General features: G+C 39.3%; 1 protein-coding gene across 1 annotated transcript in view; it reads right to left on the bottom strand.

The window, feature by feature from the left end:
* LOC126413258 (ras-specific guanine nucleotide-releasing factor 2-like) overlaps positions 1 to 22208 on the bottom strand; it is a 1992910-nt gene that overhangs the window by 220493 nt on the left and 1750209 nt on the right. Inside the window, 1 exon segment of the mRNA XM_050083160.1 lies at positions 7345 to 7442. Coding sequence (XP_049939117.1) covers positions 7345 to 7442 — 98 coding nt within the window.

Below are 22208 nucleotides of genomic sequence, written 5' to 3'. Positions count from 1 at the left end.
TCGTAGCCATTGACTTAGCTGAAGGCTATTCTAACTATCTTCTCTGCAAATAAACGAGGCTTCGTCCATTGCATCGCTAGCTAAGTCGTCCGTACAACTGGGGCGAGTGCTAGTAAGTCTCTCGAGACCTGCCGTGTGGTGGCGCTCGGTCTGCGATCACTGACAGTGGCGACACGCGGGTCCGACATGTACTAATGGACCGCGGCCGATTTAAAGCTACCACCTAGCAAGTGTGGTGTCTGGCGGTGACACCACATACCCTCCAAGAACTAGAGCAACATCCACAATGCCACCTCAAAAGGCTCTCCACCGTGCTCACAGCCTACTCCCGGCTTGAAGTACCACTGTCCACCCCGTCTATAACCTCCTCCATGGTCCCTCATAGCTGAAAACCCTGTCTTGCAGACCTACTACATTTATCCCACCCTCCAAAACTCCTTCCCACCACCACACGGAATACAGAACCTAAACAGACCCAAAACACAGTCATAAACCTTCCCTCCAGAAATCTTAGCTCTACAGAAATATCTATCCTTTCCAAAGGCCTCATCTTTTGCCCTATTTCCAAATTCAGTAATGCAGACCTTCTCTCCTTCTCCCAGTCCCTATGGTGAAACACTTTTTCGCCACCAACCCTACCGATCAGACTCAACCAGTGTTGAACCCTGCCTAACTCAGTCCACTCCTTCAACCAACCATGATGGACCCTCACTGCCCCCAAATCACTCCCTGTTAGCTTTCCAGATTTTCTTAACTTCAAACATTGCCTCACCATCATTCGCCAAATCTCTCAACATGCAAACTTTCCTTGCATCCACAGAAAGAACTGCAGTCCACCATCTAAACATTGATCCTGACCTTATAGTCCTACCTGTGGATAAAGGTTCCACCACTGCTGTTTTGAACTGCAAGGATTATCTGGTAGAAGATCCGAAATGTGAAATAATTTGGGTGAAGGTCACGGTTAAAGCAGGCTCAGGCATGGTAATTGGATGTCTCTATAGGCCCCCTGGCTCATCAGCTGTTATGGCTGACCACCTGAAGGATAATTTGGAAAATATTTCGAGTAGATTTCCCCACCATGTTATAGATCTGGGTGGAGATTTTAATTTGCCAGATATAGACTGGGAGACTCAAACGTTCATAACAGGTGGCAGGGACAAAGAATCCAGTGAAATTTTTTTAAGTGCTTTATTTGAAAAATACCTTGAGCAGTTAAACAGAGGACCAACTCGTGGCGATAACATATTAGACCTTCTGGTGACAAACAGACCCGAACTATTTGAAACAGTTAACGCAGAACAGGGAATCAGCAATCATAAAGCAGTTACTGCATCGATGATTTCAGCCGTAAATAGAAATATTAAAAAAGGTAGGGAGATTTTTCTGTTTAGCAAAAGTGACAAAAAGCAGATTACAGAGTACCTGACAGCTCAACACAGAAGTTTTGTCTCAAGTACAGATAGTGTTGAGGATCAGTGGACAAAGTTCAAAACCATCGTACAATATGTGTTAGATGAGTATGTGCCAAGCAGGGTCAGAAGAGATGGAAAAGAGCCATCGTGGTACAACAACCGAGTTAGGAAACTGCTGCGGAAGCAAAGGGAACTTCACAGCAAACATAAACATAGCCAAAGCCTTGCAGACAAACAAAAATTATGTGATGCGAAATGTAGTGTGAGGAGGCCTATGCGAGAGGTGTTCAATGAATTCGAAAGTAAAGTTCTATGTACTGACTTGGCAGAAAATCCTAAGAAATTTTGGTCTTATGTCAAAGTGGTAGGTGGATCAAAACAAAATGTCCAGACACTCTGTGACCAAAATGATACTGAAACAGAGGATGACAGACTAAAGGCCGAAATACTAAATGTCTTTTTCCAAAGCTGTTTGACAGAGGAAGACTGCACTGTAGTTCCTTCTCTAGATTGTCGCACAGCTGACAAAACGGTAGATATCGAAATAGACGACAGAGGGATGGAGAAACAATTAAAATCGCTCAAAAGAGGAAAGGACGCTGGACCTGATGGGATACCAGTTCAATTTTACACAGAGTACGCGAAGGAACTTGCCCCCCTTCTTGCAGCGGCGCACCGTAGGTCTCTAGAAGAGCGTAGCGTTCCAAAGGATTGGAAAAGGGCACAGGTCATCCCCGTTTTCAAGAACGGACATCGACCAGATGTGCAGAACTATAGACCTATATCTCTAACGTCGATCAGTTGTAGAATTTTGGAACACGTATTATGTTCGAGTATATGACTTTTCTGGAGACTAGAAATCTACTCTGTAGGAATCAGTATGGGTTTCGAAAAAGACGGTCGTGTGAAACCCAGCTCGCGCTATTTGTCCACGAGACTCAGAGGGCCATAGACACGGGTTCACAGGTAGATGCCGTGTTTCTTGACTTCCGCAAGGTGTTCGATACAGTTCCCCACAGTCGTTTAATGAACGAAGTAAAAGCATATGGACTATCAGACCAATTGTGTGATTGGATTGAAGAGTTCCTAGATAACAGAATGCAGCATGTCATTCTCAATGGAGAGAAGTCTTCCGAATTAAGAGTGATTTCAGGTGTGCCACAGGGGAGTGTCATAGGACCGTTGCTATTCACAATATACATAACTGACCTTTTGGATGACATCGAAAGTTCACTGAGGCTTTTTGCGGATGATGCTGTGGTGTATCGAGAGGTTGTAACAATGAAAAATTGTACTGAAATGCAGGAGGATCTGCAGCGAACTGACGCATGGTGCAGGGAATGACAACTGAATCTCAATGTAGACAAGTGTAATGTGCTGTGAATACATAGAAAGATAGTTCCCTTATCATTTAGCTACAAAATAGCAGGTCAGCAACTGGAAGCAGTTAATTCCATAAATTATCTGGGAGTACACATTAGGAGTGATTTAAAACGGATTGATCATATAAAGTTGATCGTCGGTAAAGCAGATGCCAGACTGAGATTCATTGGAAGAATCCTAAGGAAATGCAAGCCGAAAACAAAGGAAGTAGGTTCAGTACGCTTGTTCGCCCAATGCTTGAATACTGCTTAGCAGTGTGGGATCCGTACCAGATAGGGTTGATAGAAGGGATAGAGAAGATCCAATGGAGAGCAGCGCGCTTCATTACAGGATCATTTAGTAATCGCAAAAGCATTACGGAGATGATAGATAAACTCCAGTGGAAGACTCTGCAGGAGAGATGCTCAGTAGCTCGGTACGGGCTTTTGTTAAAGTTTCGAGAACATACCTTCACCGAAGAGTCAAGCAGTATATTGCTCCCTCCGACGTATATCTTGCAAAGAGACCATGAGGATAAAATCAGAGAGATTAGAGCCCACACAGAAGCATACTGACAATCCTTCTTTCCACGAACAATACAAGACTGGAATAGAAGGGAGAACCGATAGAGGTACTCAGGGTACCCTCTGCCACACACCGTTAGGTGGCTTGCGGAGTATGGATGTAGATGTAGAAGGACTCTGCCAGCTGTCAGATACATCCACCTACAAACCTTGCCACAGTGACCCCATTCCAGAAATCCAGCAGGATCTCCAGTCATTCCTCAAATGCTTAGGCCCTTCCCAGAACCTCTCCTTGGAGTCAATCTCTCTGCTCACCCCTACCACTCCCAGCACTCCCACTTTCTACACGCTTCCTAAAGTCCATAAACCCTACCACCGAGAATGCCCCATTGTGTTTGGTTACTGTGCCCCACAGAGAATGTCTGCTCTCATAGACCAACACCTTCAACCTATTATACAGAACCTTCCCTCCTACATAAGAGATACCAACCATTTCCTCCTCTGACTCTCCACAGTTCCTGTCCCTTTACTACATGGTGCCCTGCTCATCACTACTTATGCCACCTCCCTTTAAATATCCCTAATGCCTATGGCCTTACTGCTATTGAAAACAAACCAACAACCACCTTCCTAGTTTCCATGACCAACCATATCCTCACCCACAGTTACTTCTCCTTTGAAGACATTACCACAAACAAACCCAGGGTACGGCTATTGGCATCTGCATGGCACAATCGTGTGCCAACCTATTCATGGTCCATCTAGAGGAATACATCTTAAACACCCAGAATCCTAAACCCCTCACCTGGTTCAGGTTCATTGATGACATCTTTGTGATTTGGATTGAGGGTGAGGACACCATATCCATGTTTCTCCAGATCCTCAACAATTCTCCCCCATTTGCTTCAGCTGGTCCAAACTCAACCCAACAAGCCATATTCCTCGATGCTGACCTCCACCTCAAAGATGGCTACATCAGTACCTCCATCCATATTAAACCTATTAACCACCAACAATACCTCCACTTTGGCAGCTGCCACCCGTTCTATACCAAGAAGCTGCTTCCATGCAGCCTAGCCACCAGTGGTTGTTGCATCTGCAGTGTCAAGCAGTCCCTCTCAAAAATATACTGAGGGTCTCACTGAAGCCTTCACAAAATGTAATTATCCGACCAACCTTGTACGAAAACAAATATCCCATGCCTTATCTTTCCAGTCTCCCACCACCTCACAAAGTCCCACTGTCCAGCTTCAGAGGAGCATTCCCCTCATAACTCAGTACCACACAGGACTGGAGCGATTGAATTCCATTCTCCGCCAGGGTTTCGACTACCTCTCGTCATGCCCTGAAATGAGAAATGCCCTGCTCACTATCCTTCCCAACCCTTCCACAGTGGTATTCTGCCATCCACCAAACCTAAACAATATACTGGTCCATCCCTACACAACCCTTGCTTCCAACCCCTTACCTCAGGGCCATACCCCTATATTACTCCTATATGCAAGACCTATACATCCTCCCACCACCACCTACTCCAGTCCAGTCACAAACATTACCTGTCCCATCAAAGGCAGGGCTGCCTGTGAAACCAGTCATGTGATCTACAAGCTAAGCTGCAACCACTGTGCTGCATACTATGTGGGCATGACAACCAACAAGCTGTCTGTCCACACGAATGGCCACCGACAAACTGTGGCCAAGAAACAAGTGGCCCATTTGTTGCTGAGCACGCTGCCAAACATGACATCCTTCATTTCAATGACTCTTTCACAGCCTGTGCCATATGGATTCTTCTCACCAACACCAGCTTTTCTGCATTGTGCAGGTGGGAACCTTCCCTGCAATACATCTTATGTTCCCATAACCCTCCTGGCCTCAACCTTCATTAGTCACTGTCCTCTCCCATCTAGCCCCTTCTCTGTTCCCATTCCAGCACTACACAACCCTCATTCCTCCATCACACCCAGTCTTTTTACCTCTCTTGTTTTCTGCTAACCCCCCCCCCCCCCCCCCCCCCCACCTCTCGCCAGCCTTCCGTCTACCTGCAGGACTTCACCGTCCACCAACCCTACCCTACTATTCCTCCCCCTGTCTGCCTCCCCCCTGTCTGCCTCCCCCCTCCCTGCCTCAGCCTCCTCCTTACCCCCCCCCCCCCCCCCCCCCACCCAAACCAGACACCTCTCACATCATGCACTGGTGCTGCTGCTCTCAGTGGGGCCTCAGCTGCCTGAGATTGCAGTTATGCATGTGTGAGAATTGCATTTGCGTGAGTTTGTATGTGCATGTTTGTTGTCTAATTTTGATGAAGGCCTCACTGGCCAAAAGCTATATTTGTGAAAGTCTTTTTGTTGTGTCTATCTGTGACTCAGCATCTACACTATATGGTGAGTAGCAACTTTCGTTTTCACAATATTGTTACAATAATTAACTTGGCTTTGCCTGCACCTGTTATACACTACAAAATAGCTTCAGTTTTACACTCAACTTTGACTGCAATAGAGACAATATTTTTGTCAACTGCAAGCAACAATCCCCCTTCTAAAGCCTCCTATGACAGTAGTTATGAAATTTTGTTAACTGCAGGTGGTTTCTGTGGCTGCAGGTGTCACAGTGCAGTGGAATGTATGTTGTACTTTCTGCACAAGACTTCTCTTACTAGATCATTTGTAGCTGGCAGTCCTCAAGTAATTTCACATTTAACACAGTGCAACACCAAATTTATAATGAAAGTGCAATAATGATGTTGGTATCAAACAAAATTTGTGCCTTGATTGATGATTTCTTGGCAGGGTGAATGCAATCCTTGATGGAGCGTCACCAACAGAAATAGAGATAACTCTAGGTGTACATCAGGGAAGGGTAGCATTTTCAGAACCTTGCTGTTGATGTTATGTATTAATGACTTGACAGAAAATATCAGTAGTAGCTTCACTTTTTGCAGATGGTTGTGCTGGAACAAGTGAACTATACAAATACTGGAGGTAACAATTTATTGGGTTATACAGGTGGGTCTCATCCTGCCCTATCCTTCATTTGTAACTGTCTCCAACATATTCTCACGACTATAGGAATTATTAGTTCTAAAAGGTACGTAGTACCTCACTTTTACTTTTTTGTGTCTATAGGCAGTGATACATATTTCTCCTCTTGAAGGTAAACACTGGATGAAAATCTATCTCAGGTTTTCTTTAGTTTTCTCAGTTGATGTCTTCTTAGATACAAATAAGTAGTTCATTCTTTTTTTCTCTTGCATCCTCAAATTTTCTGATGCAATAAAGATAGCTAGCATTTCACACTGTATGGTGTACAATTTGGTAGAAATTAAATTTCTGGTGACTGACTAAATTTTTGAACCAACACTCATTTGCATTAACACATTATTACAGAACTGCGTTATTTATTTACTTTCTCAAACTGAATGTTTGTTTCATTCATAACCTCTCCTGCAATGTAGTTTCCAAAAATAATACGAACTTAAATGTAGTAATGAGACTTCAAGGTTTATGGATGACCAGTTACCCTATTACTTCCAAAGAGTGGTCATGAACTCATTTTTAAGGTATAGTTTTTCTGTTAATTATACCAGACACTAAGCTGCAAATTTATTTCTATGCTAAAATAAATTTTGACTTGCTATGCATCCCTGAGGATTGTGCCTCTTAATGGGGTTTGTCAAACACAATGTGTGATTGAATAAAAGAATGATCAGTTACAGATGCCAAACAAATAAGATAAAGTACCTTCCAATATATTGTATATCCTCATAAGCTGTGAAGTTGCTGAGAACAAGTTCTATACTTGGTTAATGAATTCAAAAGAATTTCAAGAATGAAATATGTATGATTTCTGGAAGTAAGATATCTGCACTCCAGAAAAACTCTGCTTTTTTTGTTCCAATCGTTGATGTGCGGATATTCACCTTCCATCTCACATTGTGAGTTATTGGAACATTTTCAGTAAGAGATACTGTAATCCACAAGGAAAAATTACACTATTTTTATTATTAGTGTTGGCAGAGAAATTGAAAAAAATTCAACACTTACTCGCTTGAAATCGAAATAAATATCTGATGATCCACATATGTCATCTGTTCTGCTATTTCAAGAGCTGAAAGTGTTTCTATGTTTTCTTTACTTGGTGTCTGAAATAGTAAAAGGAACATTCAATTATTTATTTCATAACTATTTCTTACTTTAGAATTTATAATGAAAGAAAATGAAACATACAACTTTCAAACAATTGTTACGTTCCAAACATACAACTTTTCCATTTTTAACACGTTAATAATATATAATAAACATGTTCTGCAAAGTAGCTCTACACAAAACAAATAATACAATCATATTTAAACTCTTTTTTTATTTTGTTCTGTAAGGAATTAATTACGTTACTTACACTGGAAGACACAAAACACAAAATTTGTATACAAATGATTTTTATTAGGAGCACTAAAGCATCCTCTTCTACCCACATATTATTCACAATATTAGTAATTTTTACAAACTAATTTTGTGTGAATGTGTTAAATAGGGAATGTCATGTGGAAGAATTCATTTTCAATTATATCTTTCTTTGTCATTCTTCCTTACCTCATCCACTTCCTTTATAGCCCTTGTTGCTATGACACGAAATTAACGTGTTAAGAAATCAGAAGGATCAACACCCGGACCTATGCGGATGATGTAATTTTAATAATGCAGTATGAAGAAGATCTGATTCATGTGATAAGAGGTTAATGGAAGAGGCAATGAGAACAGGGATGAAGATGAATATGGACAAGACCAAATCCCTGACAGAATAACAACAGCCCTTTACACATGAATGTAAAATCCTTTGAAAGGATAAAAGAGTTAAAATATCTTGATGCATTACTCAATGAAGGAATGAGACAGACTAGGAAATAATGGCTTGAATTCAAGTAGGAAGCAGGTCCACATTTGCACTCAGAAATCTACTTAAGGCATGGCTTGTATCAAGATCCACAAATATTAGGAAGCACAGGGTTGAAATACAACTGATTCATGCTTCTGCACAGACAAGATACCTGGACTCTGACCCAGATGACTCAAAGAAAGCTTCCGAAATTTGAGAGTGCTGTTCTGAGACAAATTTTTGGACCAGTGTAGAATAGAGACAACTGAGGAGAAAGGAAAAATTGCAGACTGCAGGATTTGTAGAAATCCCTGACCATTGTGGCAGTGATTAAAGAGAGGAGACTGAAGTGGTATTGGCACATATTTGTCAAGAAGGCCAAATCACCAGGAAAGTGGTGGAAGAAGACATCAGAGGCAACAGACCAAGGGGAGGACTATAGCTGAGATAGATTGATGGGGTCAGAGAGGATATGATTATGAGAGGATTAGCTGCACAAGAATACGTGGACTGAAGAAGATGGAGGAGTCTAATTGGTGAGGCTAAAGAATGACTACAGTTCATTTAGCCAGCCTTACAAGTAAGTAAGTAAGAAATCAAGAGAGCTGGGAAACACTTCTGCAAGACATCGCATGATCATTGCATACTCCCCCACCATACCTGTCATGGCATAATGGAAAATGATATCCAGTCCACAGGGAATAATAGTTTTTATTATTGGTGCTGATATATTTCTGTGAGCATCCTTTTCTGTAGATGATGGAGCAGAAAGAGCTAAGCTCTTTTGTATTTCTATAAATGCAGTTAGTGGTAACTGTGCTAAGAGATTTTCTACTTGTTGAAAGCCCTAGGTTGATGCACTGAAACAAAAGGTGGATTACACATTAATAATGATCATAAATTTTAACAGCTACATGATTTGCTGATTTTACAGCTACCTGTAGCATCCACTCATATTTTATAACATGAACACCTAAAGTTTCAAAGCTTCTCCAGTACTCATGTTTCCCAGATTTTTCCTACTGACAAACATCAAATTCTATCTAAAAGAAAAATTTGCTTGGAAGTCTTTTCTTGTCTGGCCATTTCTATAATCATTTATCTGATTTTACATGAATATTTTAATCTTTTTATTGCTCTTTTATTTCATATTTATTATTTTATTTTATTTGATATTTGTTTTGTATTTCATTTTACCTATCTTTCCTCCTAAAACCTGGTGTAATGTAATAAAGGGTCTGAATGTCCACTGTTCAACTTAAATAAATAAATGTCAGTTTAGATGCAATGTGAACTGGTCTGCTAAAGAATGATAATGAGAACATAAGGTAAACCGAAGCACACAGTGACAGTGTGTACTGATAGCAAAGGCAGTAACTGAGAATATTCTGTGCAAGTCCTACTTGCAATGAAGATGTTGGCACAGGAGATAAAGTTGTGCCAGGCCACATCAAAACAATCAAAGAAATGCAAACAGCAAAATTTTAAAAACATAAAAACAAAAAATGGGAAAATGAATAAGTCTTATGCATCAATGAAATGTATCTGAGGTACCTTCATTTTACTAATGTCATTGTATTGTTTGCCTCCGCTGCAGATAGACATCAACATTAAAAGAAATTACTGGAGCACATTTGAAAGGAGGCCTACAAAACAGGTAGAATAAGACTACTGTAATATATAAGCAATATATAAGAATTTAAAAATTAATAATGAAGTTACAGTCCCAGCTGGTGAGTTTTTGTATGTAGGACAGTTGAAGAGAATGACTTGATGAATGGGAAAACAAATAAGCAGAACAGTAATGGGGTGCATTAGGTAAACTAAACAGAATTTTCGACACAGAGAGGTGAATGTGTGGCATTACTTTGAGAGATAGGAAGAGAAACAAATGGATCAGAGAACAAACTGGAATGGAGATGTAATTATGGCTGTAATGAAAATGAAGTGGAACTGGAAGTGGGACACACAACCAGGTAAATGACAGATGGGCAAATTAAATTCTTTACTGGATCGAAATGGATAAGAAAAGAATGAGATGATGATCTCATGAAGAGAGGCTAGACAACACAAGAAATCCTACAACAGTAGTGAGGAAGCATGCTGATGAAGACCATAATACACAGAAAAGTCCGGAAGAGGCCTTTATACAGAAGTGGATGTCAAACTGCTGATGATGATACAGGTTACATAATTATTTCGATTTGTTCTAGAAGCAATCGTAGAACACACTTTCAGTTAACAATAGTTACTCATTTTATCCCGCCACTATCATGATTGCCAGCAGATTCAGTCTACATTTTGCAATTACACTATGATCCATCAATCTCCCTATGCAAACAATAACATGCAGGCAGGATTGTTGCAGCCGCACAGTTATATGTTTTGCTATGTTATGTTTGTACCAATAATCCCTTGCTCTTCCACCTTGCGACTTCACACATTTCTCTTCTGGCTACTGACACATGTGCTGATATCCAGTTACTCTTATAAAAAGGGTGTTTCAGCTGCCACTTCCTATGGGTTTTATGGAATCCAGAAAAAAATGAACAGGATATTTTTGCAGGATATTCAATGTAGTTAAATTTTGTACTTGGATATGTTTTCACTACAGGACAAGGTTTTTGAGTTATTCAAGAAAAACATGTTGGAAGGTCACTTTTGTATGTTTCCTTGAATAATTCGAAAACTATGCCATCTGGCAAAAACATTTCCTAGTAGAAAATTTATATACATTAAATTTCAAACAAAAAGGCCATGTTCATTTTTTATGTAGGAATAACATTTTGTGCATAGCAAGTGAGAGAATGAACATCTTTTACATGGTTTTCGAATGCACTCCAGGTTGCATGGGACTCATAGATAGGAGCCAGCTGGATTACCCAGTATAGAATTGACAATAAGGAGAAAGGAAGTTGTTTACTAGCATGGACACTAAATTGGTTTTCCTGCTGCGACAATAGCAGCAGCTAATGTAACAGCAGCAGGTACAGATAGGCTTGCTATGAAAGTTGCTACAGCTTCAGGCACACAAACTCCAAGCACACGAGGCCATTTTGCTCCAGGCCTCAGTGAAACCAGCAACCAATGCTCCCATACATCGTACATTGTTTCCATTTTCCCGTGATGCTGCAGGGGACTGGGACACAGTTTTGCTTCGACTGAAGCAATATTTCTCAGCATTTCAAGTCATGGATGATTCACTGCAGCAATTTTTATTTCTGTTAAGGGCAACATGGGTAACATTTTTTCAGCTGAAACAATTAGCGCCTTTGTCCACCCAGTAACACTCTCATTTCAGGAGGTGTGCATTCTGTTAACTAATTATTATTTTCAGAGATATCATGCAGTTGCCTCTAGGCTCAAGTTCCACCAATATCATAAACAGGCTGGACAAACATACAGCTGATAGGTCAATGACTTGCATTGTCTCAGCTGTAAATACAATTTCACTTGTGTCAACCAAGCAGTGAAGATTTATATGTGGTCTCCTAGATTCGAGACATCATAGTTCAGCTGGCATCTGATCCAGAGGTCCACACAGGGGCATGCTTCATTGCAGGACACACTGAGCATCACACATTTGTTTCAAATTGCAGAGGCTGCTAATGAACAACTCATGGTGAGGCCACAAGCTGTGGCAGCTAACATGCCACCATGCATTCCCTTCCTGTGTTGTAGGCATAGGATGAGTCCTAGATTGCAGAAACATTGTGATTTTTCATTTTACAAGGTCTCTAATGTGTCCAAGCCTCTGGTCATGTCTCGTCAATGGTCATGGATGCCACTCCCTTCATGCTCACAGTGTTCTGCTCAGTCTCAAGTAGACTGTGATTATTACTGGCGTCCTGCATGTGCTGTGGCAAAGAGGGGCATTTCCACTCAGTGTGCCAAAGCTGCACAACCCACTCCCATCCTGCCCTAAGACTGCACTATCTACCATATATGCACTGCAGTCTCTAATCCCTCCAGGCGACCCCTTCATGCGTAAACTGATTCTTGCACTTCACATTTCTCACTACGACATCCACTTCCAGTTGGACACAGGGCAACTATTTCTTACATAAATCAGGTAACTTATGCATGCCTTAGCTTGCGTGAATTGTCCTCATCCTTGTGGCACTGGTGGTCTATGGAGAATGTTCTATTTCTCTTTGTGGGCAGTTCTCGATCATTGCAGCATCAAACACATTACTCTGTTCATTGCTCATCAGAAAGTCCAATAGCTCTGTTTAGTTGTGTGGAAATTTCAAGACAACGGTCAATACCCAATTGGAGGTGGAAACTTATCCTATCTCCTGGTCACAGGATCTCCATGCCAAACTTGCTGGAGGAGAATATTACTCCAATATTGACCTCACTGATGCTTACCTTGTGTCAGCCCTCAGAGATTTCCAAAGATTTCTACAACAGCTGATGCAGCAAATTCCCACCAGCAACATTTGCAAAACCTCCATGCCCTTTTTATGATACTGTGGAATGCAGGCTTGTATTATCATTTGGAGAAGGGCAGGTTTTCTCAGCCAGAAGTGATGTATTTGCTTCAACAAAGAGGGAGTCAGGCATACTGACTGGAATGTCACTGCAACATATTCCTTACACCATCTGAGGAAATTACCTGAATTACAGGTGTTTTTGGGCAAAATCAACTATTATTTAAAGTGTAATCCTCAGATGGTCCACATTACACAACCCCTGAATTAGTTCCATAAAAAAGGGTGTGCCTTACAACTGGAGCCCTGCCTGGAATTGGGCTTTTACTGAATTGAAAACCATGCTCAAATTTGCCCCTTGCCTCATGACATTCTATCTCAGTTGCCCGTTTGTTGTGGCTGGTGATGCATCTACCTAGGGCATCAGAGCAGTCTTGGCACACAAGAATGGGAATCAGCCTGAACAGCCTATAGCCTACGCATCCAAGACATTGACCCCTGCACAGCACAAGAGCTTGTAATGGGACACCCTCCTCTACTCTCTCTCTCTCTCTCTCTCGCCTTCTTCTTCTTCTTTTTTTTTTTTTTTTAAGGAACAGTTGATACCATGTATACTACATTATCTCAGCTGTTTAACTAATTGAATTTCGTATGATTTTGTTATGATGTATTATATTTCAGGCTGAAATGTATAAAAAGAAATTAATTTGTTAAAAATCAATATGTGCTGGCTCTGTGTGCACAGTTGGAGTTACTCTTCTTTCAGAAATGTTTGAACTTATCAAATATCTGACATACTTAAAATTCCTATTATTAATTGTACAATCTGATGATATTTATTAAATTTATTTCTGGACTCATGTATAAAATAATGATATAACTTGGTGAAGACTCTTCTTTTGTCAAGAAATGTTGTAAACTGTTTTGCTTTGTAAACTCTTTGGAATTCTGTTAGTACTGCAGAATGAGTTCATAGTAGTGGGCATGCGGCCCTGATGGAATCAGGTGTGTTTTTAATTTCAGAAATAACAATGTAATTGTTGGTTTTATGGAAGTGGAGATTGTAAAGTCAGTGTGATGTAGAAGAATGAGATAAAATAAAAAAGTCATAGAAACAGAAATTAATTCATCAATTTTCTAGTCAAGTAGAACCCACAAAGTCAAAATTTCAGCCCCAAGAATCTACCACTAGACGCGAGAACTGCAGCAAACAATAAGAAAATGAACATAAGTAAAAAAGATTTTTGTGTATCTTACACCTATCAAAGATTCTGAAAATTTTCTGGTGATGTGTGAGAAGGGTAAGATTACAACTATGGGCATCATCCCAGTTGACTGATAATGAAGTCTAGCCTGTTGTGGAAGAAAAAAAGACAGTGATTTGAAAGCTGTAGGACACAGAACATGTTTCAACCAAGTGAAAGTGTAGTTAGCAAAGAAATGGTGAAAACAGATATTTTGCAGTTGATTTTGGCAAAATTTGGTGAAATGAAGACAGATAACAATACCAAATTTAAAACAGTTAATGACCAGTTAACTGAAATAAAAATAGATAACAACAGCAAATTTAGTGCAGTTAATGAGCAGTTAAATAAGGACAGACAATGACAGCAAATTTACTTCACTACCAGAACAATTAAATGACATAAAAACTGCGAACAATAGTAAAATGGATAGGGTACAATACCAGTTAGACCAACTTAGTAATCAGGTTTTAGAGCTAAAAAATGGGTCATCAAAGGGGTTAAAAAGTCAATGTCTTAGAAAATAAATTTATTGTTTTGGAAAATGAGTAGCCCAATATGCACAACAGACAAAGATTGTTAATGACATCTGTGCTGAACAGAAGGCCATTGTGGAAAAAATGGAACAGAGCTTAAGTAGTTTAGATAAAAAAATTTTAAATGTTGAAAAAAGTATGCTAACTAATGTAAATGTTTTAGATCAAAAAATTTTAGTAGTTCAGGAAAACTGTATTCAGAAAAATCTTTATTCCAGCAATGGTACTGCATGGTCCAACATTCCAATCAAAAGTTTTCCATCAGACAATTTACATCCAGTGGATTTTCTGCACCACTGTAGAGATAGTTTTGTGTCAGACAAGAATGATGATCAAAAAATTTAATTTGTTAAAAGATGTATTGAAGGCAAAGCTCTGTCTTGGATAAATTTAAATTTAAATCAATGAGAGACATATCAAAGTTTTCAAAAAAAAGTTTTTTAAATAAATTTTGGTTGGAAGCTGAACAGGGGAGAATTAAAAGTGAATTTTTGAATGGTCCTAATTATTGGAATAGCGATGGTACTCTGAAAGAGTTTTGTAAGACTCAAATTAAGAAACTAACACACCTTGACAAACCATTTGACACAATGACATTGATTGATGCACTCAAAAGAAGATTATTAGAGAGATTGCAGTGGTATTAGTGCATGGACTGACAGTTGACAGGCAGGATAGAGCAGTAGAAAGAGGCATGTGCCATAATAATCAAAATAATATACGGTAGATCACAATTGTAATAACTACAGAAGCAGAGATGGCGGTAACTTTTATCAGGGTCCAAATCGGTAATAGAGACAGAAATTTTGAACATCTGCAGAATAGGAATAATGGGGAAAACCATGGGCAATTTAATAGGAGAAACAATCATAGAGGTAACTACTAGGGAAATGGCAGTCCACCTCAATGAAGGTCCACAGTTTGGGGGCGAGGAAACACATCAAGCACAGGACCCCAAATTGACACTTGCAATTACACAATAATATCAGTGTTAACAATGTGGCACAGGTATCTGAAGTTGAACAGAAGGAATACCAGATTTCTCATGTATATTTTGATCAAACGTTTTGGGATACTATGTTTAATTATAGTGATGTAGGTGCTAGACACAAACCAGAATGTGAGAGTAATGAGAATTTTGATGTATTGTGTACTAATGATTTCTTCTCTTGGTCAGAAAACAGTGTTATTGATGTATGTAAAATATATGATGACTGTATTGGATCTGGATTAGGTGGTATTCTTGATGTCGATGTGAATGAGAGCTGTGAAATAGCTGAGGTTGGTAAGTCTGAATCTGGTAGCTCATTGCAAATGACTGTAGCTGAAGTATGTGACTTTGATGGAGATGAGACTTGTGTCGTTAATGATGTTGTTGATGAAGTAATTTTGGAAGAGTATAATAACGGTATAATGATGATGATGGTGATGATGATGATGATGATGAATATCAGATATTTGTGGAGTTTAAGAATAATGAAGTTTCAGAGTTGTTTGTGAATACAGATGAGGTAAGTGGTGTTTGTGACGATGTAAGCAAGATTCATGGAATACCAGTCCAGTCAAAGCAATTTTTCATTAACGCCATGCACAATAATGATCCAAACAGTAAAGGTGAGTTATCTGTGAGCCTAGAGAATAAAGGTGAAAACTTTTTGAAGTTTGTATGGGACCAGATTGATGATAACATAAATAAAAGTGCATTCTGGAATAAGTTAGCTGTTGTTAGTCAAAATTTGTACCCAAATTGGTGGAACACAGTGAAAGAAGATCTAATCAGGAAGTGTAATTTTGACAGTAATATATTTTGTTTTCCTTCTGTAATGAATGATGTTAGTTGTGCTATGGAATGCATTCAGTGTGTTCAATGTATACCTGATAAAATTTGTAACCAAAGTAATATTATGATGCCAGTAAAGCTGATAAAACCCTGTAAAACCATGTGAATGTAGCATTTGATGAAATTTAAAATGGTCCAGTACGTGAAGTGTCTAACACCAGAGATGATGATTCAGATTTTGGATGTTCTTACATTAAGATTAATCAGTGGGTAGGGAACTGTTTGATTGGTACTGGTTGCCCAATTTGTGGTATAAAAGTACAATTTAGAGACAAGATCAAGTATAGTAAGAACTTTGTGGAAATGCCCGTTGCAGGTGTAAGGATAAGAGGAACTATAGGTAGGTAAGCAAAGCAAATTGGTAAAATCTCAGGTACTTTTAACGTTTGGTATAGAAGGAAAAATCTTTGAACATAGATGCATAATGATATCTAGTATATAAGAAAATATTCACTGCATTTGTAGATTTAACAGACTGTATAAATAGTGTTTTGTTTATCATGAATGTAGTATGTAAGACTATGTAATTTCTAGAGTTCTACCTCATCCATTGTCAGAGGTTAAATCTATCCGTAGATTCATAACAGATAACTGTGTTTTGTTTGTCATGAATTTAGTATGTAGGATGATGTGATTTGTAGAGTTCTATCTTATGTTTTAACTGAGTTAAAATCTATGATACACTAAACGATGTGGAGAAAAATTGTCACAAAATTTTAACCCTGGATAACTAATGACAGTAGGTACCAAAATTACTAATGCTGTGTAGGTCTACATGATGATTATTTAGATTTAGGATGTCCTTACATTAAGATTAAGATTAATCAGTGGGAAGGGAACTGTTTTATTGGTAGAGACAGCCCAATACTTGGCGCCACACACTCCGATTGGCCATGGAATTGCCCTGTTGCCGGATGCTCTGGACAACACATGACCACGAATGCTTTTCCTGCCGGAGATCACGACATATGCAAGGTGGCCCACATGCTCAGTGGTAGCGCACCAGCCTTCCACTCTGGGGGCAAATCCACCAGGGTCCCAACACATCCATTGTAGTTTAATGATAAGACGTACTGGGAACAAACCTGTCAGCAGCTATTAGTGATGGGACACAAGCTCAGTAACAATGAACGGTGTTTTGCCGAACTCTTTCAAAGATTCCTGACATTGCCCTGAAGTGACTGGTGGCATGTTGAATGCAATACATTGATTCCTCTTCATTTCTAGGCCTTTCACATCCGGGTGGGCAAACTAGAACCTCAAAGAATCCCCACAGGAAAAGGTCCGATGGCGTGAGGTCTGGTGATCGCAACTCTGCCAATTACCTGGCCATTGAAGAGTTCATTTAAATATCTGTGCACAGCATGACTATTATGTGAGGGTGCACCATCATGCTGCAACCAAGTGCATAGCCGTATGTCCAGGGGAACATCTTCCAGTAGGCCAGGTAGAGCTTTTTGCAAAAAGTGAAGGTATTTTGATCCGGTAAGTAGAGGAGGGAGACAGACCAGCCCAATCAAATGGTCACCCACAATGCCTGCCCAAATGTTGAGCAAAAATCATTCCTGGTGTCTGCGGACATACACGACATGAGGATTTCCCCTTGCCCAGTAATGAACGTTTCAAGTGTTGTAAAGGTCATACCGATGGAAGGTGCACTAATCAGTAAACAACACAATGGTGAGGACATCGAGATGTTGTGCAACATGTCGCAGAAACCACTGGTAAAACCCTAGCCTGTGTTCATAGTCTGTCACAGGATTTAGGTCTTGGACAGGGTGGAAACTAAATGGATGGTGGCCGCCATCCCTCAAAACCTCCCAGACTAACCGATGAGTGACCACTGTGTAATGTCCAACTGCTCGAGTAGTCACTGTAGGTGTTTCCTCGAAGCGCTCAAGAACAGCCTCTTCAAATGCAGCATCCTGTCATGTTCGAGGTCTTCCATCATCACCGTGATATCCCGCTAATGAGCCTGTTTCACCAAGTCACTGGTGAATTGCTGTAAATGTTTGCAGGTGTGGGTGGCATCTCACTGGGTACCATTCCTCATGCAATGGTCAAGCTTCATGTGCATTACCGTTGGCTACTCCATAAACAAAAACCATATCTCGTTGTTCTTCAAACGAATACTGTGCCACCATGCTTACTGTATGACTAAATCGCAGATGACGTGTGTGTGTGTGTGCTCCGATGCAAAGCTTACATGTGAATGCCTCTGACATGAGGTGGAGACAAGGAGCAAGACCTATTTGACACTTGTGTGTATCACGTTGGGGCAGTGATGGGGCGGGGGACGTTTGTATGTGTGAACTGACAACCATAGCGCTGCCCGTAAACAGATGAACAGCAACAGGGTAATGCCATGGCCAATCAGAGGGAGTGGCAATAAGTTTACATATTTTAAAAATGGTGCGTTTTTGACCAACATAGCATTAGTAATTCTGGTTCCTACTGGCATCAGCTATCCAGGGTTAAAAATTAGTGACACAATTTTCTCCACCCTATATAGTCATGCTCTGTAATAGATTTGTGCTTTAGAATTTGATACGTATATGCCGTAAGATTAAATGAGTAGACCTTTTTACAGTTTTGAAATGGGACAACGTTCATAATTTGTACTGCAAAAATTAGGAATAGTATCTTAGTATATCTGTGTGTATCACCTTGTTAGTTCATTTCTTTTTTTTTTATTGCATTTAACTCTGATTATTAATGTTTCATTTGTGAACACTTTTTAATTGCACCTAATATAAATCCCATATAAATGACTTTTGAAAAATGAATAGGGAGAGCATATTTAATGTGATGCGAAAAAGGTATTGAACAGTGTATTTAGTACACAAAACAATGTTTCAGGATTTGATGTGAATGCCAGACAGGAAGTTACCTATCCATTGAAGCATGTGATGAGAACTCTAGGGAGAAAATTGAAAGATGTGTGCGGATCCAGTCCCCACAATGCTGTATGGCTGCACCCTGCTGGACCAGTCAACTTACAAGAGATCATAGGGGCTGGGTAATGTACTTAAGCATCTGTCAACTAAATCAGCATTGCAAATGATATTTGTGAATTGTTAGCCAAGACTGCTAAAGACATTGTTATTTCACATAAATGAATGTTTTTTCAAGCAGAGGGATTAACTTCCAATACATTATGTAATTTTAAATCAGTATGTATTTTTTTATCTGTTGTAAATGAATCTTCTACGTCTCTACATACATAGGTTAGTCTGTATGCACAATTAGCAAACAGTGTGGAAGACATTTACTAGTATGGACAATATAACAAGATGTATACATGTTTGCTTGCATACGCCGATTTTGTTCTCAAGCTACTTGTTTATGTCATGATTCAAAGCTTTCTACAGCTCTGTTTTATCCTGAGTTTTGCAATATTGTATCTGACTGGACTGGTGAGCAAGATGTATGAGACAGGCGAAATACCCTCAGACTTCAAGAAGAATATAATAATTCCAATCCCAAAGAAAACAAGTGTTGACAGTTGTGAAAATAACTGATCAGTTTAATAAGTCATGGCTGCAAAATACAAACATGAATACTTTACAGACTAATGGAAAAACTAGTAGAAGCCAACCTTGGGGAAGATCAGTTTGGATTCCTTAGAAATGTTGGAGCACGCGAGGCAATACTGATCCTACGACTTATCTTAGCAGACAGATTAAGGAAAGGCAAACCTACATTTCTAGCTTTTGTAGACTTAGAGAAAGCTTTTGACAATGTTGACTGGAATACTCTCTTTTGAGTACTTAAGGTGGCAGGGTCAAATACAGGGAGCAAAAGACTATTTACAATTTGTACAGAAACCAGATGGCGGTTATAAGAGTCAAGGAGTACAAAAGGGATGCAGTGGTTGAGAAGAGAGTGAGCCAGGGTTGCAGCCTGTCCCAGATCTTGTTCAATATGTATGTTGAGTCAACTGTAAAGGAAACAAATGAAAAATTTGGAGTAGGAATTCAAATCCATGGAGAAGAAATAAAAAGTTTGAGGTTTGTCAATGACATTGTAATTCTGTCAGAGACAGTAAAGTGCCTAGAAGAGCAGTTGAATGGAATGGACAGTGTCTTGACAGGAGGATATAAAGTGAACATCAACAAATGCAAAATGAGGATTATGGAATGTAGTTGAATTAAATCTGGTGATGCTGAGGGAATTAAACTAGGAAATGAGACACTTAAAGTACTAGATGAGTTTTGCTATTTGGGGAGAAAAATGATGGTAAAAGTAGAGAGGATATGGAAATGGCAAGGAAAGCACTTCTGAAGAAGAAAAATTTGTTAACATCAAGTATAGATTTAAGCGTCAGGAAGTCATGTCTGAAAGTATTTGTATGGAGTGTAGCCATGTACAGAAGTGAAACATGGATGATAAATAGTTTAGACAAGAAGAGAATAGAAGATTTCGAAATGTGGTGCTACAGAAGTCTAGATGGGTAGATGTAATTAATGAGGAGGTACAGAATTGGGGAGAAGAGGAGTTTGTGGCACAACTTGACTAGAAGAAGGGATCAGTTGGTAGCACACATTCTGAGGGATCAAGGCAAGTGCGTCACGTAAAAATTGTAGAAAGAGACCAAGGCAGGAATACACTAAACAGATTCAGAAGAATGTAGGTTGCAGTAGTTACTCAGAGATGAAGAAGCTTGCACAGGATAGAGTAAGTAGCATGAAGAGCTGCATCAAACCAGTGCCTGGACTGAAGACCACAATAGCAATAACATGTGACTGGAACTTGAGCTGTGGGCAGATTCATGTTTAACTCCATTTTGGGTGCCCCTGGTCATCGCAATTTTGTGTATGTCTACTCAAGGAGAGCGTACAACCATCGATTGAGGCTAGATCGTTCTTACAGTTACTCTTTGCATTTAATTGAGCTTATTGATATGATTGTGAACTTTATTATTTTGTTGTGTCGAATCATTTTTTGCTGGTTTGCACCCGGTGTGGTTCGGAGTTATGGGTCGGTCCCCACATCGTAAGCTTAGGCCCAAATATTTTTCCTTTATTTTGTTCTGTCATGAGTCAACACATACTTAAATACTCTGGTTTATGTGACTGATTGATTTTTTACTACATGCCTACTCATGGTTGAGTATATTCTTATGGTCTGTACCCATCATTGTGAGTTTTTTGAGTTGGCTCACTCGTTGTACACTTAGGCTCTGAAATTTTTCTCTTCTCTTTTTAAGACTTTGAAGGTTTGCTTTTATGGATGTAAACTTACAGTTTGTAACTGCAGTAACTTACATTTGCTCTGTATTTATTTCTATAGTTTAGTGTTGCAATGTTGTAATTTTGACCTTGTATCAATTGTCTTGTGACAGTATGCTCCACAGATCCGAAAATCTGAATACCATACCCTGATACATGTATAGATTATGACTTTCGTAGCAGATATTTTTCTTATGTTTTCTGTAATATGTATTGTATCAGATACATCTATAAATATGTATTCTATCTCTTGGCATCATTTTGTACACTGATTGGAAAACATTGTAATCTGTTACAGAATATTGTAAATGCACTGTTTCCAGATTTTCTGGGGGGGATATTGTAATGGGATGCCCTCGGCTCACTTTACCTTTCTTTTACAGAAATAGTTGATACCAGGAATACTTTTCAATCTTGTATACAATAACATTATCTCAGCTGTTTAACTAAATGAATTTCATAGGATTTTGTATATGATTTATTATATTTCAGGCTGAAATGTATAAAAAGAAATTAATTAGTTAAAATCGTTATATGCTGGCTCTGTGTGTGCAGTTGGAATTACTTTTCATTTAGAAATATTTGAAATTATCAAATATCTGCCATACTTAAAATTCCTATTATTAATTGCACAACCTGATGATATTTATTAAATTTATTTCTGGTCTCATTCATAAAATAATGATATAACTTGGTGAAGACTCTTCTTTTATCAAGAAAGGTTGTAAACTGTTTTTCTTTGTAAGCTCTT

Source organism: Schistocerca serialis, chromosome 7 (assembly GCF_023864345.2).
Source record: "Schistocerca serialis cubense isolate TAMUIC-IGC-003099 chromosome 7, iqSchSeri2.2, whole genome shotgun sequence".
Taxonomy (NCBI): domain Eukaryota; kingdom Metazoa; phylum Arthropoda; class Insecta; order Orthoptera; family Acrididae; genus Schistocerca; species Schistocerca serialis.
This window is presented reverse-complemented; position numbering and strand designations above follow the sequence as displayed.